The sequence below is a fragment of the Mus caroli genome, unplaced genomic scaffold, assembly GCF_978045245.1.
Source record: "Mus caroli unplaced genomic scaffold, Mus_caroli_1 scaffold_2, whole genome shotgun sequence".
NCBI classification, from domain to species: domain Eukaryota; kingdom Metazoa; phylum Chordata; class Mammalia; order Rodentia; family Muridae; genus Mus; species Mus caroli.
Window position 1 is genome coordinate 50,864,588 of NW_028227257.1, and position 27,118 is coordinate 50,891,705.

General features: G+C 45.4%; 1 protein-coding gene across 1 annotated transcript; it reads right to left on the bottom strand.

Annotated features, from left to right (window-relative positions):
* On the bottom strand, positions 1 to 27,055 carry Ttl (tubulin tyrosine ligase). The gene is made up of 7 exons (XM_021151763.2): positions 26,712 to 27,055; positions 24,087 to 24,165; positions 16,960 to 17,192; positions 11,703 to 11,838; positions 10,814 to 11,083; positions 6,234 to 6,377; positions 1 to 2,380 (listed from the first exon to the last, which is right to left on the bottom strand). Exons 1-7 carry the CDS (start codon positions 26,866 to 26,868, stop codon positions 2,266 to 2,268), a joined length of 1,134 nt encoding a protein of 377 aa, XP_021007422.1. The 5' UTR covers positions 26,869 to 27,055; the 3' UTR covers positions 1 to 2,265.
* Positions 27,056 to 27,118: the final 63 nt, after the last annotated feature.

The window sequence follows — 27,118 nt, forward strand, 5'->3', positions numbered from 1 at the left end:
ACCTCCCTGAGGTAGCCCCTGGGTCAGGTAATGTCTCCTCCACGAGACACTAAGGCACAGCGAGGTTATTTGGCTTGTGTGACATTGTGCAGTCTAATGACAGCGCCATGGGTGGAATTGGCACCTCCAAACAACCCCCCCACCCGGGCGATGGGCAGCACGGGCGATGGGCAGCACTTACACCAACTGACCATGAAGAGTGACTGGGACATCAGGCATGACCATCTGTGCCAGGGACACCATATAATGGTACGAAACGGCTCAGAGCCAGCCGCTCTTCCTACTTGATGGAAAGTAAATGCATAAAAATGGTTGAAGCTATGTGAGGAAGGAACTCAACCCTTCCCACTTCGAAACACCTCACTTCCTTTATACAGAGGGTATGGATTTGTTTAGGCTTATTACAAAACCTGTTCAGAATTCATAAAGATTTACTGACATCTGCTTTTCCAGCTCCATAACAGCTAAACACTCTTGAATGTCCCTGTGATTTGGCTCCAAGAACACACAGACCTCCCTGCTTTCTCCATTACCAGCCCACCTAGCCTAGCTGATGACCCAGCACCTCCCTCCCTTTCTAAGTGAGTGTGCACACTGCCTTCTCAGATCACTCCCCGTCAGCTGTGCTGGGCCTCAAGAACTGATTTCATATTGAGTGTTTAACTTTGCTCTTGGTGCCGCCTCTGTTACCCACATTCCAGGTAACCCTGGCACCTTTGCCCTCTAACTCCAGACTCCCATGACTTAGAACTTTCCTTGCTTCAGTAAACACTGTCACATGCTGCCACCCACTGGTGCACCTTCTAAAATAGTCTCATCTTTCCTTTCCTCGCCGCAAGCGCCCACGCCTCACCCTGTCTGAGGAAGAGGTGCTTCAGCAGGTCTTCTGTGGACATTTCACTCGACTGTAGAGTGTACGAAGTACACGCAAATGAAGACGCACACGGTTACACCAGCAAAGAACACACAGTGCTCTGGGGAGGAGGGCAGCTTCGCCACGTCTGCCGTGGTTCCAGGACACCCTTCAGAAGAGCCTGTTCACAGGCTCATCCTGAATACACGTGACTCTTCCTGCCACCGCCACAGAAGCGGGCTCCAGAGAAGTCTATAAAATATGAATGGACCCATGACCCAGAAACAACATCTCGTGGTACACTTTTGTTGACACTTACAAGAAGCAGTGCAGAGCTTCAAAAATACTTCTTTCTCACTCAGGCAGGCACACCCTCACTGAGTGTGCCTCTCCTGTCACCTACATGCATATGCAGATTGGGCCCTTTCTGGAATGGAACCTGGCCCTCCAGCTCCTGCAGAGGCCCCTGGAGCCAAGGAGGACCCACATGGGAGAGCTATGAGGTGAGGAGTGTGAGGAAAAGGATTCTACCTTCCCTGACTCCCAGAGAGGATTGCTACAAAGATTCAAAGATGGGGGGAGGGGGTAAAAGGGAAGAGAAATTGCAAAGCGGCATTCAGAATTCTGGTTAAACCAAAGATAACTGAGACTCAAGACTCTTCAGAGACTCCCTCCCACCCACCCATCCACCCATCCCTTTAAGTAAAGTGAGATATCATGGTTTTGTTTTTGTTTTTCTCTCTCTCATGCTTATTTGATGCTTGCAGGTTCGTCAGGCCTGTGGCTTTTGTTTCTAAAACATGCAGTGAGCAGCATACACTGGCGTCCGCAGGACCCCTGGCAGGTGCTCACTCATAGCCCACCGGGATGGTGACAAGCAAGAGGCCTTCACTGACAGGCCAGGGCACAGCCCAGACCGTGTTGCATGCTGGTCCAGAGTTCAGCGGGACATAGTGTCGCAGGGAGCATGTGGCAACCTCTAAAATGCTCTAAGGTCCAGTCTGTGTCCAGTGAGGCTGCACCAGGCACAGACTAAGGCACTAAAGCTGCAGCAGGCGAGCAGACACCCCCTCAGAGGCCCCTGGGCTGCATCCCGGGGAGAAGGAGCTCTGTTCCCAGTACCATCCAAGGCCAGAAACCGCTCAAAGGATCAGATCACGCCATAACAAATCCCTGGTCCCAGCCCTTCAGAGAAGTGCTGGGCTCTCCCTCTCAGTTGCTTGCGTCAGCTTCTCAAGGTCTCCACAGTACTGTGGGCAGCTCAGCTGCTCTTCCACAGCCGCCATCTCTTCACACTCTTCCTACACATCTGTCCCCCAACATGCCTTGACAAGGAGCAGTCCAGTCCTCTCTCTTTCCTCTGGAGCAGGACCCCGTACACTTCCCAAGGTGGCTCTGTGCCTTCTGGTGCTTCACAGCTTGATGAACGCAGCCGGCTGCTGCGGCACCTGCTCCGTGTCCGGGGGTGGGAAGACACTGGATATGGCTATGTCCACGATGCCCTGGCACAGTTCTGCATAGAGTTTCCTGAAATAAGTTGTTAAAGATGTCACTGAGGCTGTTCATCAAAGCTGGGTATGGTGTGTGTGTACATATATGTGTGTGTATGTGTGCATTTTAGTGACGATCTGCCCTAGAAATTCCTCCTTTGAAAAACTCGTCTCTGTGAATAAAGTACCCACAAGAGGCTCTGCACACAGATAAACCATGTAAGGCCTTGATGGGAACAAGGAGCTCCTGATGACTGGCAGAGAAGGTAATGAGTAGAGTCATGAGCCTGGCTCACCTGTCTGTGAGGCTATACAAGGAGGGGCAGGCATCGTCCAGGAAAATCAACACCTTCTAAGAGAAAAGGGACACTGGCGAAGACTGGTGGAGTTGACAGGTGAGATGGGACTCAGGAAATAAAGAGCAGTCTGACAAAGAGTGACGACAGTGTCGAAAAGCAGAGGAAGGAGAGGCAGGACACAGAGGGTCTGGAGAAGGGGAAGGAGGCTGTGTGGGTGCGCATGCTGGGCAGTATGCGAGGGGAGCAGTAATCTATGCCAACAAGACTGAAGAACTCAGGATATGTAGGAGAAACGGAACTTGAGTGCAGTGCAAGCATATTGTAGACTATCCGAGGCCCAAGGTGGTGTGGCTTTGTGGGCTTAACTTCCTCTAGGGGCAACAGAACCCCATCATCTTCGTTCCCTTTCCTGTAATCCCAATCAGCACACGGGAGGTTTTGCCCCAGCATCGCTGACCTCTAACACCCATGGCTGCACAGCAGAACACAAAGGAGAAACCCTATGTGTGTGGGGAGGTTGTTTGCCTGGTTCCCTTGTGGGACTCCATGGGTGGGATGAGTCCCCAGAGCCAACTGCTTGGGACTGACCCTTAGAGCAGGCAGAAGCCAGAGGTGTGAGGAAACATGCCTGCAACTTGCACGGGAGGCATTGGGAACCCAAGAGGCCCGACCAAAGGACAGGAGTGCAGAGCAGCCTGCCTTAGCCCAAGGTCTTAACCATTCTCATCCCCAGAAGTCGCTGTGTGCCAACTCCACTGGCTAAGAGTTTCTCTTAAGCCATTCTTATCCCTGTTGTCTAATGACATGTTCACCTGGCAGCCCCTCCCTGCCCCCATCACAGAACTTTCTCTCCCACCTCTGTCTCCTAGGCTGCCAGGTCTGTATTTTACCCTGTTAGAAAGCCTCTAGGAAGCCATGCTTCCATGTTCTCTCTTAGGAAGTCCTAACTGCTAGCTGACCTTCATCAGTCCTGCTCCATGCTCTCTCCACTCCCCAACTCCCCGGCCCCTCCCACTTACACAATTTAGTCCCATTTTCAACACTCTGGTAGCCAAATGACTCAAGCTCCTGTTGCTGAAGGGACAGAGATATGGAAGCCCTTCAGTGAAGATGTTAGTTCACCAAGAACCATGGCTATAAAAATATGCCATGCACATAAGTTACTGCTGTGAGCATCTCCCATGAGGAGAGCTGGAGCAAGGGCCAGTTTCAAGGTGGCCTCTTAAACCCCGGTGGCACAGGAAGAGTCAGGGTGGCACAGGTGTCACGCACCACCAGGCCCACAGCACTGGATCCACCAATAAATCCACATCGCTAGAATAATCTGGGTTGGGCCGAATATAGAGAAATCTTTTGGATTTAAGCATTACATTTCTCGCTAAAGAGACAATATAAAGATTTTCTACTTAATTAAAACCCAAGCCACTGTAAATCAGGTGAATGCTGAGCTGGTGATACGGCTCCGCAGGCAAAGACACAGCGCAGCCAGCGTAAGTGTGGCCACCTGAGTGCAGTCCTCAGAGCCCATGTAAAGGCGGAAGGAGAGAACTGACTTCGCAAAGTTACCTCTGACATTCGCGCACACGCTGTGACACATGTGTCCCTGCACACACAATAATAAGGAAGAAAGAAAAGGATCCGGTGAACAGAAAACACTGTCAACCAGAAAGCACTGTCTGCTCATTCAAAGAAAATGCACAGAGAACTGTGTGGCAGGCACAGAGCCAGGCTTGCAGACTCAAAAGCCACCAAAAAAACCCCTAAACAAACACACACAAAAGCCATACCAAACCAAACCAAAACGAAGCTGGAGACATCGTGCGTGCAGTGCGTGGTGTGAACATTCCAGGAAGAAAACAAAAACCAGCTGTTTGTTAACAACTAATACAATGGGAGAAATACTAAAGCTTTGGGTAGAGAACAGGGAACTTGAGTGAGGGGGACAGGGACTCCACAGGAAGGTCACAGAAGCACAAAGACCCACAGTGGGTAAGAGCTGTCACAGGGAATGGCATCTTTGGTTGGGTGGCAGAGAGAGATGAGGCGGTAGCATCACGGGGGATGGGGGGGAGGGGGTGGTTTCTATTTTCTCACACAGGCTGCTCTGGGAAGGAAGGATTTTATGGGGGTGGTGCAGAAATAGAAATTCCAGTGAGGAAGCTCTTTGCAAAAGTTCCCCCCAATGACAGAAGGTATCAGACACAAAGGAACAGAGGACCAAGGAGGCCAGAGGCAGAGTTCATAGGACCCAAAGACTGAGCTCATGGGAGCAGAAGCAGGGTGTCAGTTCCCGAGGAGGGAGATGGCAACTCCTCTGCCTTAGCCACGGAAAAGTCTGGGGAGGAGGACAGGAGTGGGTGCTCCCCCTTAGACCCACAGCCATCCTCAGGACCTGGGGAAGGCAGGTGCAGACAAGGGCCTAGCATTCAGAAGCTGCCCTAATTTGGTGGCTTTATTATGAAGTTTAACAAGAACACACACAGGGGAGATGGATTAGAAGGCCAAGGCCACCCAGCACCAGAACCTGAGGTCCTTGGTGAGGAAGAGAGACTCCAGCTTGCTCACAACCCCCATAGTCAGCCCTATCTGGTATACGAGGGCCTGAATCAGCCAAAGAGAAGAAAGATTCTGCAAGAGGGAGGTGGCCTCCTCCAAAGCTGCCACAGGGAAATGAGGACATAAAGGAGCTGTCGGGACAAAAGGTGGAGTCATCATTTCTAAGGATACTTCCTGGAAGAAGACAGGACAGCCCTGGAAATGCTGTAGTCCAAGGACTGGTTCATGAAGGGAGCAGGGTGTGTGCGTGTGCATGAGCGTGTGTGTCTGTGTGTGTGTGAGCCCCACAGCTATGCAGGGGAGGAGGCATGGAGCATGAAGAGGGTAGGAAGACATCAGGATGGAGGACTGAGCAGTGCTCTGGAGCCAGGGGCCTTTAATAGAAGGGGCAGGAGGAAACAACGCAGCACAGAGCCAGGTCCCTGTGTCTCCCTGAACAGTCCCCCCACTGCCTTTGGGGAGACTGAGACCTGTTGCCTTACACCCTAGCTCAGACTCTACTGTGCGTCCACCTGCCCTTGAACGTCACAGTCTCTCTTACTCACAGGCCAGCTTACTCAATTTGTCACATGAACATGACAGTGCCAGGGCTTCTCTAACAGTTTAGGGTGGTGTTGGTGTTATTTTTATTGTTATTTGGGGGCAGGACTCATTCAGACATCCTGGGCACAGGCTTACTGTATAATCTAGGATAGCCTTGAACCTACAGTGATCCTCCTGCCTCAGCCTCTCTAGTACTAAGATTACAGGTCTAACCTGCCTAAGCCTCTCTAGTGCTGAGATTACAGGTCTAACCTACTATACCCAGCTTAGTTTTATTTGAAACCCTGGTAGCATAGAACCACAGGGAAATGGCTCAGCTAAGCCCCTCCCACCAGGCAGGGCTGGCATGTTGATCATGTCTACTAAAGGACTCCCCTCACTATGACAACATTTTCCTGACAGCAACCAAAGGTCCATGCTTGAACCTGTCAGACTACCCAAGGTGCACACCCAGCTTCTGGTTGTCAACACAGGCAAAGGGTTTGAGCTTACTGGGCACATGCTGGGGCACCGTTGACTTCAATGAGCCAGACCTTCAGCTCCTCGTCCACCATGAAGTCAAAGCCAAGGAGCTGGAAGCTCTGGTAAGGGAGGTGTTTGGTGCTGATGGCGGGCTCCACACTCATGAGGCAGCTCCTGGGAGGAGGAAGGAGGAAGGAACACATAAGGCTATGCTGACCGGAAGATCCTATACCAAGTGTGCATAGGAATTGGCTTCAACTTAATAGTCTTTTTAAATTGATGAATTTACCAACAGATTATTCAAGAGAAGGCTACTCATCAAACGAACTGTTAGGCATGCATGCAATTGCCCCTGTTCCAGGTCAAAGCTGCTAGCTAAGGCCACTACAGGCAGTTCAGTACCAAGTCACTATGAATCTCTATCAGCGCAGATGTCGCTAGCTGTTGCCGCTGCTGTTTGTGAGAATTACCAATGGCCAGTGAGCCCCAGATATCTGCTTGTCTCTGCATCCCCAGTGCTTGGGTTCCAAGCCACACACGAGGCTCTACTAGACATGCGTGCTGGGGATGAACTGGGTCCTCATGCTTGCACGGCAATGACTTTATCAACCAAGCCATCACCCTAGACTACATTCATGTATTTTGATATGTGAAGAGTAGACTGGCATTTAATCATTTTAAAGCATTTTCTCTATGAAATTTTTTGTTTTTGTTCTTTGTCCTTGTTTTGGATATAGAATCTCATCATGTATCTCTGGTTGCCTGGAACTCTCTATGTAGACAAGGCTGGCTTCAAACTTAGAGATCCACCTGCCTCTTCCTTCCAAATGCTGGGATTAAAGATATCCAAGAAGGGACTCATCGAGAATTCTGAGGGCTTGGGAGAAAACACCAAGAAGACAAGAGTCTCAATTTACTCAAAACCCAGGAGTATTCTTGGACTATGGTTTCCTGCTTCTCCCAGGTGTAGCGGGTAGGAGTGAGTTTACCTTAGATTATACATTACATCTGGCTATTGTTATTTGTTTATATGCCTCTATGGAAAAGCATGTTTTCCCCTCATGCGACTTGTCCTTGTGACTGTACATGAAAAAGTATAACGTAAAAGCAAAGTTCTAGGCCTTTAGGCCCAGGCTTGGGAATGTGACCTCTGTGACTCAATGCTTCAAGGTATGCTAATCATAAAACAGTGGGTCTTTCATACACTCTATTCAGGTGACTCTTCTCAACCTTCACAGTATAAATTGTCTGACATGCTGAACAGAGCTGACTGTAGCATGAGATATAAGTCTGCCCACATGTCTGCTCCACTCTCCTCGCTTCTGGTGCCTCAAGATTGATAAACACACCACCACACCTTGCTCATTTAAAAGTGTTTTGATTAAACTATATTTAAACTATGTAATTTTCTAAAATGAATTATTTATTTTATGTATATGAATACCCTGTAGCTATCTTCCGACATACCAGAAGAGGGCATTACAGATGGTTGTAAGCCACCATGTGGTTGCTGGGAATTGAACTCAGGACCTCTGGAAGAACAGTCAGTGCTCTTAACCACTGAGCCATCTCTCCAGTTCCCTAAAACATAATTTTTAAAAGTCAGAAGTTTAGTGAAAGGGGAAACAACAGGAAAGGCTAAAAAGGCAAGCGGTGCAATCTGACCCACACACCACACCTTTTATCTGCTAGGAGGTCAGGATGAGTAACCTATAGTAAGGGCTTTCATTGACTGAAGCTGCAGGCAGTGCACCTTTTTTTGACTACAATGGGAGCCAGCAGGAGGTTGGCTGGGGAAAAAGAGAACCTGATGGTTATGAGCATCATTCAGGAGAGCACCCCTGCACTGCAGGTAACAGCCAGCAGGGGGCGCAAAGGGGCCCAATAAAAGGCTCCTAGAGTGGGGATTCCTTCTGCATATTTTATTTTCTCATGTAGGAATTCTAACCATCCTATAACTACCAGACCTATAACTAAATCTATAACTAAAGTATAGGTCTGAAACGTAAGAAACAAGAAGGAAAACAAAATGAAAGATGAGCAAAATTAGGTTGGGTTGTTTGTTTGTTTGTTTGTTTGTTTTAATTTGTTTTTTTGAGACAGGGTTTCTCTGTATAGCCCTGGCTGTCCTGGAACTCACTTTGTAGACCAGGCTGGCCTCAAACTCAGAAATCCACCTGCCTCTGCCTCCCGAGTGCTGGGATTAAAGGCGTGCACCACCACGCCCGGCTGAGCAAAAATAAAATACAAGGCATAAAACCCAGATGTCTGTCAACTGCTGAAGGCACACAGTTTGTAATAGTCACATAATGGAATAACACATAGCAATAAAGAAAGAAACTAGTGCTTTGCAGATAAATATAGCAATATGGTGTCAATAAGAGCTGAACTTAAAACAGGAGCCATAAGTAATTTCATTTAAAATGAGCACCCATGACTCTATAGACATAAACATGGGACGAAAAGGCTACCTTTGTCAAGGAATCATATTTTAAGGGAGCTAAAAGGACTCTCTGGGGATGCTGGATTTTCTTTCTTTCTTTCTTTCTTTCTTTCTTTCTTTCTTTCTTTCTTTCTTTCTTTCTTTCCTTCCTTCCTTCCTTCCTTCCTTCCTTCCTTCCTTCCTTCCTTCCTTCTTTCCTTCCTTCCTTCCTTCTTTCTATTTACTTATTTTGGAGGCAGGGTTTCATTATATAAATTTATTTATTTACTTATTTTGGGGACAGGGTCTTAAAATATATATATGTATTTTACTTACTTATTTGGGGGCAGGGTCTCATTATATAAATGTACTTACTTATTTTGGGGGCATGGTCTCATCTTATAGCCCAGGCTAGCTGGAGCCCTCAACCCCTACTGATTTAGCTCACCAGATACTGGGTTAAAAGGAGTTTGCCTGAGCTGGAGAGATGGCTCAGGGTTGAGAGCACTGACTGCTCTTCTGTTTTGTTTTGTTTGCTTTTAAGATTTATTTATTTATTATGTATATAGTGTTCTGCCTGCATTATCTGACTGTAGGCCAGAAGAAGGTATCAGATCCCATTACAGATGGTTGTGAGTCACCCCATGTGGTTGCTGGGAATTGAACTCAGGACCTCTGGTAGAGCAGTGCTCCTAACCTCTGAGCCACCTCTCCAGCCCAATAAATCTTAAAAAAAAAAAAAAAAAAAAAAAAAAAAATCCAATGGGGCTGTCAGTACTTTGGGCTGGCACAGGCAGTAGGCACAGCTTCCCACTGTCACCCTCAGCAGTCTCAGAGGTTCCTTAGACTTTGTTTCCCTTAACTCAGAACAAGCTGGAATTGTGCTGCCAATGCAAAAAAAAAAAAAAAAAAAAAAAAGGAAGTTTGCCTAAATACCTTACATCATAATTTGTTTCATGGTTAGGTGCCTATGAGCAGAACTCAGAATTCACTGAGCCATACGTCAGTGCAGTATACTTCATTTTTAAAAATTACGAGATTTCGTAACCTACAATAAAGAGTACTGGCAGTAAAGTGCTACTCCTAGGTGTACTAAGAAACGAATCAAAAGGAAAAAAGACAATAGAAGCGAACTTTGAGTCAGGAGCAGGTAAACACAAATACATGATTACTATTAAATATAAGATACGCCCACAGGGTCCCTAGAGCTAGCTGCCTTGCTAGAGCAGTTGAATCAGTATGCTCTGGGTTCAAGTGGGAGACCTCAGTATATAAGGTGCAGGCTGGGCTCCACCCATTCAAGCACACATGTGAACTCACACACATGCACAGGAACTTACACATACACGTATGAGCACACATACCCACACCTGAAAAAATAAATGGATATCAACATAAAAGTGAAACCAAACAATGCCCTGATAGCCATAGTGGAATTAAGAAAAATCTACCGGCCGGGCATGGTGGTGCATGCCTTTAATCCCAGCACTTGGGAGGTAGAGGCAGGCAGATTTCTGAGTGCGAGGACAGCCAAGGCTACACAGAGAAACCCTGTCTCAAAAAAACAAAGAAAAAAGAAAAAAGAAAAAATCTACCAACATGTGGGCAATAAGCAAAATATTTTAGATCACACTGGCAGGATGTAAGCATCAAGGAAAATAAAAAGATTTTGATATGATAAAAATATAAATATAGCCCCATATAATCTGTGGAAAGCAGAGAAAAGTTGAGACATTGCATGGTTTGTTGTTGTGTTTGTCTGTCTGTCTTTCTTCTTTACTTTTAAGTAAGTTTATAATTTTGTATTAGCCTCAAATTGATTATCCAACTTTTCACCTTAAATAACTAGTAGAAGAAAGACAAATGAAATTTCTCAAAGGACAGGAGGAGATAACAAAAATGATGAGAAACAGAGAAGATGGTTGATAAGAGTCAAAATTGATCTTTTAAAAAAGATTTAATCTATCCAAGTAAACTAGAGAGAAGATGTGAATTACCGAAACCTAGAAGAAATGAAGTGATATTCTCACAGGTATATTCTACAGACTGTAAAGTGAAAATACAGGAAAATTACAAACGTTCTCTGCCCATAAATCAGACAGCTTAAGGAGGACAATTCCCCAAAAGGTGTAAACACCCCAAGTTCCTTCAAGAAGAAACATAAACCCGAAGGGTACAACGAACTTACCTTATTATGTGTTTGATTTGCAGCAAAATGCTACTTTCTAATGTAATGTTCAGAGCGCTTGTTAGGTACTGATTGAACTCTTCGAAGAACATTTCATTCCCTTCTTCGTATTTCCCATAGTTCTTTGAGTACTCTTTCTGAATGCAGTGATTGGTCAGATGGCAGGTCTTATCTTGGAAATTATCAACATGATATGGTTCTGAAGCAGTTCGAAGCACACCCTCTCTATAGAGGTAGATGTTATACTGATGGTCAACCAGGACCCAGCTTCTGTAAGCCAACACACAGTCTTATTCAGATACCAGGATTTTATACATAACCTTAACACCTTGATTTATTATCTATCTATCCATCCATCTAATCCATCCATCTAATCTATCCATCGATCCATCCATCTATCCATCCAGCCATCTTTGAGATAGAGTCCTTTGAGACAGTCCATCCATCCATCCATCCATCCATCCATCCATCCATCCATCCATCCTGGCTGGGTTAGAGACTTCCTTTGAAGATATCTGCCTGCCTCTACCTCCTGTGCCAGGATTAAATGTGTGTGCAACCACCTGGCACACACCTTGACCATTTGTAGGGATGGTACGGTATAGAAAAGGAGAAGGTTTTAAAGTTATATGAGGCAAATCATAGGTTAGCCAAAATAATGGCTTAGCCGCATAACGAGGCAAATGAAACATTTCCCCATAAATAACGAGAGACTCGAGTTTCTTGTAAAAATAGACAATTTTGAAGGCTATGGATGTGTTTGCGGTTAACACATGATACCTCCACTTGCCACGTTTGCCTTTTGTTATCTTGGCCAGCACCATAATCTAAGTAGCCCTACCACTCTGAAAAGATGACAGCAAGGAAGGCTGTGGATGCTGATCATTACCGAATGTCAAACTTGCGGTGGCCGGGCTCGAGGAGCAGAGGGCGCTCGAGGTATTTCTGGATCACGTGCACTTGGCCCTGGCCGTCGATGAAATCCAGGAGCTCCGACGCCTCAGAGGAGATGAGGATGCCCTCACCTGCAAACAGAAGCAGCAAGACACTAGTCCAGCTCATTCCAAGAGGACAGCTCCTGACCAAAGCCCAAGGAGACAGAAAAATGCACAGGAGGGCTTCACTGGTCTGTTCCTCTGACCAACCATCTGCCCACCCTCGCTTCCCTCCTGCAGTCTCTCACCCTCTCCATCCCATTAACTTCTCCATAGAGTGCCCTCAATGATAACTTATCAAGTTCCAGGTTTTTAAACAAACTTATTAGAATTATTTACTTTTGTGAGTATATGTATATGCCATACTGCTTGTGTGGAGGCCAAAGAAGTTGATTTTCTCCTTCGACCATGTGGTCCTGAGGAATTGAACTCAGTTTGTCAGGTTTGGTGGCAAGCACCTTCATAGCTGGACCATATCTCTGGCCCAAAATTTCAGTTTTATAGATACAGTTTCTGAGTAGGTTAAGATGTCACTGTCACTAGGTACCAGTTATAGTAAGGATTATGGCCTGTGATCACCAAAGTCTCTTCTAAGATGATGCCCTATGGAAATTCCAGGAAGGCAAGGACACCAGAGCATCAGAGTGATGGCACGGCCAAAAAGCAGCATGCCCTGCGGCACACTGGAGAAGCCTGAAGGCACGGAAACTGCCCATCAACTGTGACAAGCGACATGGCCCCAAACAATTTAATTGAGATACAACATACTAGAAAATCCAACCGTGTAAAGCATACAGTACGATGTTTCTCAGTATACTCACGAGTTCCTCAACTGTCATTAGAATCTATTTTTAGAACAGTTCATCATCCCTCCTCAAAATTCTGTAGCCATCTCTCCTTCCTCACCCCAGCTCCTCACAACTGCTAACCCGCAGTCTGTCGCTCCAGACTGCATCTTCCTCACACTCCTATGAACTGCACCACACGGCACAGGCCACTTGTGTCTTTGTGGCGCACCAAGTTTTCAAAGGAGGCTTCATAGAGCAAGCTTTATTTTGGTGAGGTTTAATTTCTCAGTCTTTGATTGTCTGGATTAACACATACTGGTATCATGTTTAAAGTTTCTTTGCCAGTTTCTCGCCCAATTTTACTTTTACCGTTTACAGGAACCACAAAGTAGGTTTGGCTTGATGTATGACCGAGGATGGGTTCATGTCTTTTCTGTGACTATGCACTGTGTGTAGCAGCACTTGTTGAAGTGTTTAGTCTTTTATTTTTGCATGTGTACATGTCAGTACACATGTACTATGCGTGTGCATGTATGCAGGGGCTTGGGGTTGATGCTGGATGTCTCTCTCAAACTGCTCTTCTCGGCCTTATATACTTTACATGGGATCTCTGGATGAAACAAGAACTTGCCCTTTCAGTGAGCCTGACTAGCTAGCTAGCTCCAGGGAGCCCTTGCTACCAGGCACCAAGATGACAAGAGAGCTGCCATGCCCACCTGGCTTTTACATGGGTTCTGGGGATCTGACCTCTGATCTTCATGCTTGCCCAGCAAGTTTTTTACTCAATGAGCTGCCCAGCCATGCCTTTCTTTTATTGACGGTTGCTAGTGCTGTCAATTTGATGAACTCTAGAATCACCTGGGAAACCGGGCCTCTGGGCACCCTGTGCAGAGGGATTTTCTTGATACATTATCTGAAGGGAGAAGACCCAACTTAATTGTGGGTGGGACCATATCCTGGGCAGGGGATTCTGGAGTGTATAGACGACAGGGGACGGAGCAGCATGCACACCCTGCTCTCTTCTTCAGACTGCAGAGGCAACAAGACCAATTGCTCCAAGTTCCTGCTGTCCTGACTTCCTGGCTGTAATGGAACTGTGCCTTGAATTGTGAGCTAAATTTAACCCTTCCTTCTGTACATTGTATGGCCAGGGCATTTCATCATAGCAGTAGGAAAGGAAATGAAGACAAATGCCTTTGCCTGTCAAAAAAAAATCAGTGGACAAATACATTTGGACTTCTGTCCATCTGACATATGGCAGTATCCTGGTCACTACAGTGATGCAGTATGCCTTAATGTCACTTAGTGAGTAGAGTAAGTGATTCTACTTTATCTTTTTTTTTTTTTTTTTTTTTTAAGATCATTGAACATTCGCTATGGCCTGTGCTTTTTCATATGGATTTTGGAAACTTTACATCTATAGGAAAATCCTGCTGCTCTCTTAACTGGGAACACAGTAAATCTGCAGTCCACTTTAGGTGAACTGGCATCCTTCTGCCACTGAGTTCTATGGCCCATGGACACAGCCTGTCTTCACTCTGCAGGGGCTCTCTGACCCCGTTCCTATCTCTCCTAGCACTTCCGGCCTCCTGAGCCTACACGCACTCTACCTCCGCACCTCGCTCTGACTGGGGTGAAGTGCAAGTGGAGTTGTGCTTTAATTTTGCTTTCTTCATATGAAAGAGCAATGGACCATGGAGAATGAGCCAGGCCCTGCCTGTGTATGAAGAAAGGCAGTCAAAGCTAAAAGCAATCACGTGATGAGATAAGACCAAACTCTTCCATTTTTCCTTTGCTGTTATATTTAATATACAACAGTAAGTTAAAAAAGCTATAAAAATAAGGGTTGAAGAGATGGCTCCGTGGTTTAGAGCACTGGCTGCTCTCTCAAGGACCGAGTTTCCATTCCAGGCACCCACGCGGCAGCTCACAACCTTCGGTAACTTCCCTTTCGGGGGATTTGACGCCACCTTTTGGCCTCCTCGGGCACTGCATGCATATGTGCTCAGGCATACAATATAAGCAAAACCTGTACACATTTAAAAGATTAGTTACAAAAATACATCTATTTGTCTCTCTCCCCCCGTGTTATTTTGCACTATTTTCCTGACTAGGTTGTGGGTCTATGGGGATACAAGATTGTATCTGTCTCTTCTAATCCCGAGTCTCCAAACACTTATTCATTCATTCATTCATTCATTCAGTACTGAGAGGTGCCAGTTGCTACATGCTGAGACCATATAGGGTGCAGATGTGATATAATCTGGGTTTATTTTCACAGGTTCTCTATCTGCTGCATTGTATATAGACTGGGGACAATGGTCCCAGAGAGAGGTCAGGGAATGGGGCTCCAGATGAGAAGGGAAGTGGGGCCCAGTACAGAAGTGGATCATGATGGTGACGAACAGGAGCTAGATGCTGGATATATTTTGAACTTTGGGATAACTGTACCACATATATAGTAGCTATAAGTAATACTTGTTTAACAAGCATAACAGCCATGTGTTCGTTCTATGAACTTCACTGTTTAGTCCCGACCCTGCTAAATGCTAATATACACCACTCACTCCTCAAGCCTTAAAACAAAATTCTTCAAAATGTTCACCACTTCCTGCTGCATGGTGCCCCTCTGTCCTGCCTCAGTGGGGCCCAGGAACCAATGATGTCCTCCTAGCAACCCCCTGACTCTTGGGCCATAATCTAGAATCCCAAGTTTATGACCAGAACCAAACTGAAAGATAGCACTTAGACAGAGTTACAAGAAAGAAGCAGAAGCAGATGAGGCCCCTGGCTTCTGGCAAGAGTTCACTTTACCCATTTCTGGGAGAATCCTAACAATGCCTTTCTGATTGGTGGAAAAGAAGTTGAGGTCCAGTCAACCAGGGGCAGAAATGAGTAACAATGGCCAGATAATCTTCTAAACCATAAAAAAAAAATAAATTCAAGATGCAATGGTTTAAAAAAGAGCGCATGACAGTAGTTACGGGAAAGACCTGTGGTTATTATATTAGAAGCCTTCTCCTGAGCCTAAGTCTAAGATGGTATTGTGAGCCTTATTCCTTTCTGGGCATCCATTCCACACAGGTATTGAGTGCATGTGTGGAAGCTACAGAAGCAAAGGAGGCAGAGTCTGTGTTTATGTGGGGCTCTAATGTGTAGTGGGAATGGCCAGGATTTGTGACACAGTCCTGGGAAGACACTAACAATGTAGGTTGAAGATACAGAAAGGAACGGGCATGGGGCCATTTTAGACCAGAAGAGCCTTCTCTGACAAGGCAATATCTGAGCTGATGGGGACACATCCCAGGTATAGAGGCAAACTTATCTATTTTGAGGGACCCAAGGCAGTCTTTGTGTCTACGGCAAAGTGAGCAAGGCCAAGAATGGGAGATGGCTTCAGAGATACTGGGAAGTGGCCAGTGGGGCGGACTCCCATCAGGACTCCAGAGCCATCCTAAACGGATCAGGAAGTAACATAATCAGATTTGTGTTTTTAAATCATCACTCTGTCTGGCAAGATGAGAGCTGGCAGAGGGTCACATTGCAGTCACTGGCTAGAGAGAGCCTGGTGGATTTCACCCAGAATGGGAGTGTTAGAAATATACTATACTAACCTTACTCTGCACAGATTTGGAGACAGCCCTGGCAAGACATTAATGTACTTGGTATAGATTATAAACAAGAGGAGGAATCCAAGATCAGAGGCTTCATAGACTGGCTGAATAGTGGGATCATGCATTAAGTAGGAAATGTGAAGGAGGCACAGGCTGAGTGGACAAGCTGGAAAGGATATGGAGAACTCTGTGTCCGACACTTGGCATTTGTAATGCCTTTTAGAGACAGTGAGCATCCCACAGACCCCAGAGCTCAAAGTGAAGACTCAGGTATAAACATTAGGAGGCGACATAAGGCCTCTAAAAGTCAGGACTAAAGTTCAGTAGGTAGAATATTAGCCTTGCATACAGAAAGCCTGGAATCTCATTCCCAGAACCCAATAAAAACCAAGCATGGGAGTGCATGCTTACAATCCGAGCACTCGGGCAGATGGAAACAGCAGGCCAGGAGTTTCAGGTCAGCATTAGCCAGTCTCTCAAAAAAAAAAAAAAAATTTTTTTTTTTTTTCAGAATAAAAACTGGACATGGTCTTCTGATTATGATGACTGTACGCAGTCATTCATCTACATACATCAGTAGGGACTGGTGAGACGGCTCAGTGGGTAACGGCGCTAGCTGCCAAGCCTAATGATCTCAGTTCAATCCCCGGGACTCACATGGAGAGGGAGAGAACAACACCTGACCTCTATGTGTGCATCTACACACCCCACCCTCAAAACAAAGAAATGAAATAGCATTGAAACCTAATGTGCCACCAAACAGCAGGAAGATTCTGCACGTGACACAGAATGCAGCAATGGCAGCTTACCTTTGGCACCAGCTGATGACTTTGCAATCCAAACGTTGCCCTCCCCGTCCTCTTTCTTTCTGTTATAAGAAGCCAAGAAGAATTCTCTCTCATCTGTCCTGGAGTTACTGACCGGAAGTTGGATGCCATTCTGCGCTGGAGCGACTGGCGTCTTGAGGTTAGTTGGATAAATCACATATGACTCGGGGAACCACGAGCAGGACTCAGACAGTTCCGGACTGGTCTTGACTAGCCTGGCAGATGACAGAGTGTCAGTGTCTGTTCTCCGTAAGCTGTCACCTTGCTCAGAAAGGCCGATGCTTCCCTCCAAAGCTTTTCCAGAAGCTAAGACCCAGTCAGTTTTCTTTTGTATTCACTCTGAGCCTCCAAGGCCAGGCCTCTAATGCATCACACTCTGGTGTGATTCCAAAGCCACATCCTGGTTAATTCAAAGGCTCAGGGCAGGCTGGGAGTGTAGGGTCCTAGGTTTAACCCTCACCACCACATACACCAGACTTGGTGGTACATGCCTGTAATCTTACTATTAGAGGGGACAGAAGAAGAAAGATCAGAAGTTCAAGGTCTGGAGACCTGCATGAACTATGAGAGACCCTGGCTCAAAACAAACAAGCAAAGAAATAACAAAGCAACAATAAAATCCACAAGACTAAGAATTTAACTCTTTTTAAAATGTATCCATTTAAAAACTCAATGTAGCCCTACACTGACTACCTTCCAACCAATGTTATACTAGCTAGATCCAAATAAAAACGGGAGCACACCTTTGGTCCCAGCACTGGGAGGCAGAGGCAGGTGGATCTCTAGAGTACAAGGCTAGCCTGTTCTACAAGAAAAAAAAAAGTGAGAAGAGAGGAAAATATTTGAATAACAAGCAAAAATACTATCTTGGTCCAGTTGGAGAAAACTCTAGGGGAAACGTCCTAGTCTACTTAACTTCTCAATCTAAGTCATCCGAACACTAAGTGGTTTATTTATTTCAAGTACTTTCTTTCTTGATTTTTCGCTCAGGCTGTTTTCCTGACAGGATAAAGAAGGAATCCTTCCAACGGGACACAGGACAAGAGTGGACCTAAGGAAATGCCTTCTACTCCCAGAATGACATACACCACAGAAGAGTGCTGGGATTAAAGGCATGTGCCACCATACCCAACAAAAATATTAAAAAAAAAAAGGTGAATAGTGACACCTGAGGTTAGTTAGGGTTAGGGTTGTTCTCTGGCCTCAATACACTCAATACACACACAAACATGTTTGTATTCTCACTCTCTCTGTCTCTCTGACTCTGTCTCTCTCTCTCACACACACACCACATTTAAACAAAACTATTTTACACACACACACACACACACACACACACACACACACACACATTTAAATAAAACCATTTTAACAACAAACAGGATTTAAAAGTTTCTTCACCCCAAAGAGACTAAGAAATTCAAATCAACAATCTTTTGGCTCCCCACATGTTCAGCTCTGCACCACTGTCCCTTATGGTCACCATGGGTCACGTGCAACCACTGAGCATTCGAAGAGTGGTCAGTAAGACTCAGGAAGTAAACTACAAACTATATCTAAATTTAACCAGAAAACCAATACACTGTAATAACGTTTTTACAGTAAGTACAACCTTATTGGTTTAGCAGGATGGCATTCTCTTTATTATTATTGTATTGCTACATTCAGGTCACACCCCAGAGTTGTATCTAGAAGTACACACAAAAGCATTGCTGTTCTATCCAGGAACGATAGATTAATTAATTCAGTTCAAGCAGTGCTTTTTGTTTCTGTGCATGGATGAAAAGTTATGCATTTATTATACAGTGAGCAGAGCTAGTTATATACATCGCGAGTGGCATCTCAAATGGAATATTTTTCTAGTTTAAAAAATAAATATTGAGGCTGGGCGTGGTGGCGCATGCCTTTAATCCCAGTACTCGGGAGGCAGAGGCAGGCGGATTTCTGAGTTCGAGGACACCCTGCCTCGAAAAAACCAAACTAATAAAATAAAATTTAAATAAATAAATAAATACTGGTGCTGGAGAGATGGCTCAGCGTTAAGAGCACTGGCTTGTAGACCAATGTCACAGAGGACCTGGGTTCAGTTCTCAGCACCCACACGGTGGCTCGCAAGCATCTGGAATCCAGTTCCAGGGGATCTGACATTCTCTTTTGGCCTCCTTGGGCACTATATGCATGTGGTATACATATACATGCATGCCAAACAGTCACATAAAATAATACTAATACTAATACATTTTGGCAATTTACAAATATAAAACAAAGGTGTACTGTTAAGAAATTGAAAGAGGGGCACAGAAGCTAAGAAACTTCCCAGGAGAGTAAAGAGAGACATGAATAAGTAAATGAATAATGGGAAAGATGTGGCCCACAGTCACACAAATCCCCGGTCATTGTCAACTGCTCTGCCCATGGCACAGTAAAACGAAAGAGCAGTCTGTTTGGGAGGCAACATTTTCAGCAAAGAAGAAGCAAATGAGCAGTTTTCCCTCCACAGTCAAGAAAAAAATAAAAGATATTCGTGGTTGAGATCGTAAATACCTAACCAAAACATTCTTTTAAGAAATATTTTTTACAGTATTTGTGTGTGTGCGTGTGTGTTTGTGTATATGCATGCATGCACACATGTGTGTGTGTGTGCATGTGTGCGTGCGTGCACACACATATACAGCCTAGTGCAGATGCAGGAAAGTAGTTCTGCAAAAACTACTGAGAAAAAGTCTGAGAAAAGCAGTTCAGGAGAGAGTCGTGGTGAATCAGAAGAGGAAAAACCAACCTCAGAGGAGGAGTCTGACTTCTGAAGAGAAAGTTACAAAGTATCACAAACACAAGTGACCCTTAACAAACGTAAACGTTGAAGCAGCTACTCTCCTGGTGGAAGAACAACTTCTAAAAGGCCCCATTGAGTCTCCACTAGCCCTTGGATCCTCTGGAGCTGACGCTTAGAGATGATGGTGAGCCACCCTTGTGGGTGCTGGCAACCACATTTCCAACCACTGGATGGAGAGTGTGTGCTCTTCACCACTGAGCCATCTCTCCAACCCTTGAACAAAAACATTCTTAAACAATTTTTCCCCTTGCAGTGCTGAGGACAGAACCCAGGGACTCCCACATCCAGGAAAGCTCTCAATAACTGAGCTACACATTCCTTGGCCTGCCAACAACTTTTTAACAAGACCTAAATTTGTAACTTCAGTTGACTATAAAATAGTTTTTACAGCAAAAGAAAACCCAAACAAACAAACAAACAAACAAACAAACAAAACAACCCAAAAACCCATCATACATGGATGATGAAATGAATAACTTTAAGAACAAAAACTTGAAAAGATAGTGTACTGGCCAATTTTATGTCAATTTGTCACAAGCTGGAATCATCTGAGAGGAAGGAGCCTCAATTGTCAAATCTGGCTGCAGGGCATTTTCTTAATTAGTGACTGATGTGGGAGGGCCCAGTCTATTGTGGGTGGGGCCATGCCTGGGATGGTGGTCCTGGGTTCTATAAAATACACTAGTAACCCTAACTAAGACAGATTATTTCTCAAGTTCTATAGTTAAGCTCCAAGTAGCCATTGGCTACAAACTCTAACATCAAAAATGAATTGAAAAATCTTAAAATATTAAAATTCTCTTTAGCCTTAGATAAGTTATGATATAAACAGATGCTGCTCAATTAATACTTTGGGTATGCTTATACCGAAAAACATCGTCAAAGTTCAGCCTGAACAATTCCTCATGTTGTGGTGACCCCAGCCCTAAAATTAATTTTGTTGCTACTTCATTTATTTATTTATTTATTTATTTATTTATTTATTTATTTATTATATGCAAGTACACTGTAGCTGTCTTCAGACACTCCAGAAGAGGGTGTCAGATCTCATTACAGATGGCTGTGAGTCACCATGTGGTTGCTGGGATTTGAACTCAGAACCTTTGGAAGAGCAGTCAGTGCTCTTACCCGCTGAGCCATCTCGCCAGCCCCCTGATGCTACTTCATAACTATAATTTTGCTGCTGTTACAAAATGTAATATAAATATCTGATATACAAAATATCTGATATGTGGCCCTCAAAGGGGTCAAGACAGGTTGAGAAACACTAGCCTAAACAGTGTTGAACTCATGGTGTGGGCATCTTTTGCTATTTTGTATCTGTCGAAGAATTTCATCTATATGTAAAAATTACTTTCTGTTAGAGTAGACAGAACTTCAAGGCTGGGTTAAAATGTGGATTTGCTGGGATGTTAATGTTTCCTTTTAAACTCTATTGCAGCATCCCATACCTATTGGAAACATGATGATACAAACTGGAAACATTGGCTTTCTCAGTTCTAGGAGGCCCACTCTATAAAAAGTATCATGGCTGCAGCTGCCCAAATGGCTCAGGATGCACTTGCAAATGTCCTGTCATGATGCATCACCGGCTCAGGAAACCGTTGGGAAAAAAAAAAAATCAAACAGAAGACAGTGAACTTAACGAATGTTCTCTGCTGATGGGCTCTGAGGGAGAGACGAAAGCATTTTCCTGTATTAAGTCCAATTAATTCTCCTGAAGTAGAGATACTTGCCAAGTCATTATCTTCACCCAGCAAGCCCTTATTTCCTTCAATATTTTTTTTGATTTTTAATTGGCATTGTTACATAAAAATCTCACACAAATTCATATTATAGACATATGAGCTAGGTTTACAGCTCAAGGAAGAAAAAAACCTTTATGATCTACCCATGTAGGTATGATAATTTGTATTATCCAACTTCATAACACTCAATCCAACTTCATAACATTTAATAATGATTTTACATATTTCTATCATGTAACAAAATGCAGAAAAATATTCTTGCAATGATGTTGTGAATGTTAGCTAAACAAACTAAAAATTTGAAAGTTACTTTTTGGGTAAGTTCAATACCCCTTTAAATCCAATATTAAGATAATGAGGTGACATATACTTGGAATAGTTAATGTGGACATAAAAGCTTTCAAATAATATACACTCCAAGGCCAGGGCAGTTGATACTGAACAAGGAAGTTTCTAATCTGTACAAATAGAATAGTATGGTCAGGCATGCTGAGAGGGCTTACTAGTGCCTGCATGGGGGTCTATGCTGGACCTTTGACAACCTGTTCTTCTTCCTGTCACTTCTAGCCCACAAAATGAGGGAGAGCACAGTTCTAACTAGCATCCCTTCAACCCATACACAATCACAGCAGAGATACACACTGGGAATGGAGCCAGCATCTACTGGAACTGCTACAGTACCTTGTAGAACACTCAGAGAGCAACGGAAGTTGCTACTAATGGTCACAACAGTCACCCAGCACAGGTCATGTCACCATTTTCAAGATGCCATTACAGATAATATCCTACGTGATTGTGGATCAAAGAGTGGGTATTATCCAACCCTGTTTTCCAAATGGGACATGGTGATTCAGGGTGGTGCTGTCCAAGGTAATAGAACTGGTCATGACTCCAGCCACACATTCTGACTCATTATAGCTGTTGAATATGCAAATACGCAAAGCACTATTATTTTTATAGCATCCTCTGCTTCCTACTTATAGAAGCAGAATTCTACTTTTGTCTTTCTGTGTCTGTGTGGGCATGCTCACATTCAAATGAATGTAGGTGCCCACAGTGGCCAGATGAGGCTGCAGATGCACTGGAGCTAGACAGAGGCGGTTGTGAGCTGTGTGACATGGGTGAGGGATCCCAACACAGGTACTATGGCAGAACGGTATGTATGCTCTCAACTACTGAGCCATCTCCCTAGCACTGGCCATTTACATTCTAAACACAAAAATACAAAGACTACAGGAAGCCTCACTCTGTTTTAGGAGTTGACGCTAAGTCATGAAAACCCATCCCAGAGAAATGGGAAGGATACTAGAACCAGCACATCTAAAGAAAAACAGAGATGCAATGAGAAGCACCCAACCTCTTAAGTCCAAAAGGAACATTAGCAAGTAAAGGCAGCATTTTTCATGGAATCCCGTCTTCTAGTGCCCCTTTAGCTGAGGGCTATTTGACTACTCAGAATGCTTATGAATTACAGAGAAAGCGTCCAGGAGACCTACCATAGCCCTGATCTTAGGGACAAGACTGAGAGCTTCCATCTGAAAATGACAGTAATAAAAGCAACGAGACTAGGTAGTTACTGCCATTACACCCAGAGACCTTAAAGCACAAACACCCACGAGGTCCCAGGCCCTTGTGCTGCATCCACTCTTGCACATCACCTGGTTTAATCCTCATAATTGCTTTACGAGGGAGGTATTCAGGCTTAGAGGGATAAAAAGATTTGCCTGTTAATAGGATTCTTCAAAGAGCTGAGAATCATCCCAAGCTGTTGACCCTGGATCTCAGTCACTGTATACTACTGCTCAATTCAACCCTATAGTACTATCCTTGTACTATCTAGCCACACCCCTATGGGCTCAGAGAGGGGTGGTGGAGTGACCATGTGGCACTCTGTCTGAATATTTTCTCTGGGATCACTAGCTGCTTGAGTCTTCTGAGGAGGGCTTGTACATTCTTCTCCAGGGACCAGAAATGCCTGGCAACTTATCCCACAGCCCGCCCTTTCCCTAATTACAGAGGATGGGGAAGTTTCTAGACAAGCAAAAGCCAAGAAAAAGTAGAACTGCACCTGACTGACACTGTAGCAGATGCTTAGTCACTCTGCTTCAAGATGTGACAACTCTGAGGTGTCTGTCAGCCATGTCAGAACACCAGGGGTAAACTGAAACCATTCCTTTGCTTGGCTCCTACCTTGCCCTGCCTTACCCTGCCCCCCTTGACTACAGATGGGTTTGCCTTGAAAATCTTCCAAGAAATCACTTACACTAGAACTCCTTCCCTGAGAGCCAGCCTCTGCTTCTAGGGAGCCTCACCTAGGAGACGCCAGGCTTTAAGAGATACACAGCAATGCCTTAAACTGAAATCAAAGCAACTTAGAGGAGGCCACAGCCCTGCTATCAGTTGGTTTTAAAGCAGGAAAGGTTTTCTTTTTCCTTACAATAATCCCTCATCTTGGCTTAAGTGCTTCAGGGTGGAAGCTAAACCATTTATATCAAACACCAAAAATGGAGGACTTCAGGAAGACTTACTTTACTAAGGAAGCTTTGCGGCACAGTTTGTCCGCCCCCCGGTAGTAATTCACCAGCTGTGCCAGCCCAGGCTCGTGACCTACAAGGAAAGAAGAGACTCAGAAGAGAAACAGCAGGTGCAGAGCAACAATGTCAGTAGCAGAGTGTGCAGGACAGATGTGTCATAGCTTCCCCGTGTCTCATGTCATACCCAGCTTCCCTGTCTCTCATTTCAGGCTGTTTGTCAAGCATGGAATACTTTTGTTTCTCTGTCCCAAGGTTCCCTTTCCTCTCAGCATCTACTCCCAATACTGAAACATTAATATTGGCCTGCAGGTCAGCTGTGATGTGGCTCCCCCCCCCCCTTTTTTTTTTAATTAGAAGGGCATTGGGTATTTTTCTATCTCATATCTCATTGGCCCTTAGCATAGTCCCCTCTGGGCTTAACACACATAAGCTTGTAATCTGTTGAGCACGGCTACTTGACTAAAGCCACACCTCCATCCCAACATCACATTCTCCACATATCAAAGAAGGCAACAGAGTATGGGTCATCTACTTTAAGGAGCTTCTAGAAGCCACTAAGAAGTGAAAGGAGGTAGTGGAAAGGCCATCAGAAGCTCTGAACACTTCTTCACACGATCCCACAAGGAGACATTTCATTAGTTCTTACTACAGAAACCCCTTTAAAACCACAACTGGAGGCTCAGAGTGTAGCTTAGCAGTACTGTGCGCACGCATCCTTGTCATATGTGGGGCCTTGGGTTTAATCCCCACCTTGGGTTCAAGCACCACAATGATACAATGAAATAAATACAGATAAATGATTAGAAATAAAAGGATACAACAAAAATATGTTTTATTAAAAAAATTAACCCCTAATAAAATGCTTTGCAACAAAAAGTAAGATTTTAAAAACAGACTTTGAGTTGGGTGTCAAAGGTAACAATAATTAATCCAACCATAGCACACAAACAAATCAGAACTTTCAGACATCTGGTTTGCACAATCTCCCTTGGGAAGACAGGCCCAAGTCCCTGTTGACCTGGTACCTTCTTGCCCTGTTGGCCCCGACCTTTCAGTCCCTGAACATGACTCTCCGTGCTTTCTCCGTGGGTTTTATGCAGCCCACTTTAGTCAAAAAGAGAATCCTCCCAACAGCAAGGGATTAGAACCATTTTATTTAGAGGATACATCTGTCTTTTCCATAAAAATAAAATGTGCTGGTCATCTGTTAAATTCATGTTGCCTTCTCAGGACTGGGATTCCAAAGGGTTTCTATCTGTCAGCACACTGACAAGGCCAGTCACTCCCACACCAGGCTGGGTAGAGCCTTTTGGTGTGTTCTACCTAAGTTCTTACCACCAGGCATTGTCAGGTGCCAGGAAGGGAAGCAGTAAAGTTAGGAGAAACGACCTAGTCAGCCGCTCCTGTGCTTCTCTCAGGGAACTTAGTTTTGAGGGACTTTCTTTGCTGAGCCCTTCCCGAGGAATCTGCTACCACAGGACATCAGTTTCTAAGCACATTTTCTAGTCTGTGACTTCTAAGTCTTCCAACCACCACTCCATGGAGTCTCCATGCTAGAGTATAAACATGTATAATAATGAAAAGTTGTCCCTGAACTAATTCAGTAAGACTAAGCCTTAACAAACTTCATTCCATAAGCCATCATAGCTTGCTGTGGCTATAATGTCACCCAAATGCCCTATGCAAGCTTGCCAAATAGCCAGTTAGTTCCAAACAAATTGCTTTCAGTTTAGCCTCATCCACCACTGACCACACCTATGTCTGAAAAAAACCTCTCCTCTTCAGGACACGGTGCACTACTTTCTGGGGTGTTTGCTAAGGTAGAGATGTCCCCCTCCCCTTCTGTCCTTGAAATACAAATGATTCCACCCCCAAGTGAAATTCTGGAAAAGAACCAGACACCCAGAGAGAGGCAGGCCCTCCCCAGATGACTATGTAGTGAAGGGACCATGAGACCAGGTTCAAGTCTGTGGGATGCTAGTTGAACCCATCAGGGCAACTTCAAGATCATTTAAAAGGGAGTTGCTGTCCCTTCCTACATGAGAGTACGCGAACAGAATGGTACCAAGCCAGCTTCGCCCATGTGGATGAGGAGAGCAAAAGTCACCCAAGATCGTGTAAGAAAACATCACTAAATGCAGCTGCAAATGTAAACTTTTGGTGCAGCTAAAGGAAAGGTCTGAAATGGAACAGCTCCCCACGCTCCAGCTTCTCTGGAAGCTCCTGCTTTGGGTAAGTCAGTGAGTTTTCTCCAAATTCCCTGCCGGTTCATCTGGGCCTCTGGGTAACCCAAGCCTCGGCGGTTTCAACAACTCCCCCTCCACGCCCACACCACACAGAGCTGAATCCTAAGTGGCGGAAAGCTGCAAGATGACTGATGCGGGCCCAGGGAAGCAGGGGAACCAGGCCGACACCCCGAGTGCGGGTATAGGTCACTGTCAGCAGACAGGGCAACCGCACCCAGACTCCGTTCCGAATCCAGCTACGGGTTTAGGTCTTGCTAGACCCATTTTAGATCTGTTAAGGTGAGCTCGCGCCTAGGGAAGATTAATGACCTTAAAAAACAAAAGCGCTCGCTCTCCGATTCATGCGCGCAGCGGCCACGAGGGAAGGGCTCACCTAGTCTCCCGAAGGGCAGTCGGTTCCTCTCCCCCAGCATCAGGTTGAACCTGGGGTTGTCTCGCCGTAGCCTCTTCCAGTAGCCGGTGGCCAGCAGCAGCCGGGAGACCTCGGCGTAGACGCTGCTATTCTCGTCGCGCACCACGAAGGTGTACATGGCGAAGGGCAGCGCGCCCCGCAGCCGCTACACGAGTCCAGGGCACGGCGGCCCCGCGTGCACACTGCCCCAGCCTCAGCCTCAACCCCGCTGTCCGTCTAATTCCAGGGCCGCGCCTCCGGATTACCTTAGTGTCTGCCCTGGGCGCCCGCGCCACCGCCCGAGTGGCGAGCGCCACCCGGACGCCGCGCCCACCCCAGCGCCCCGCCCACCGCCGGCGCCCCGCCCACGACCGTGATTCCGCGCGGCG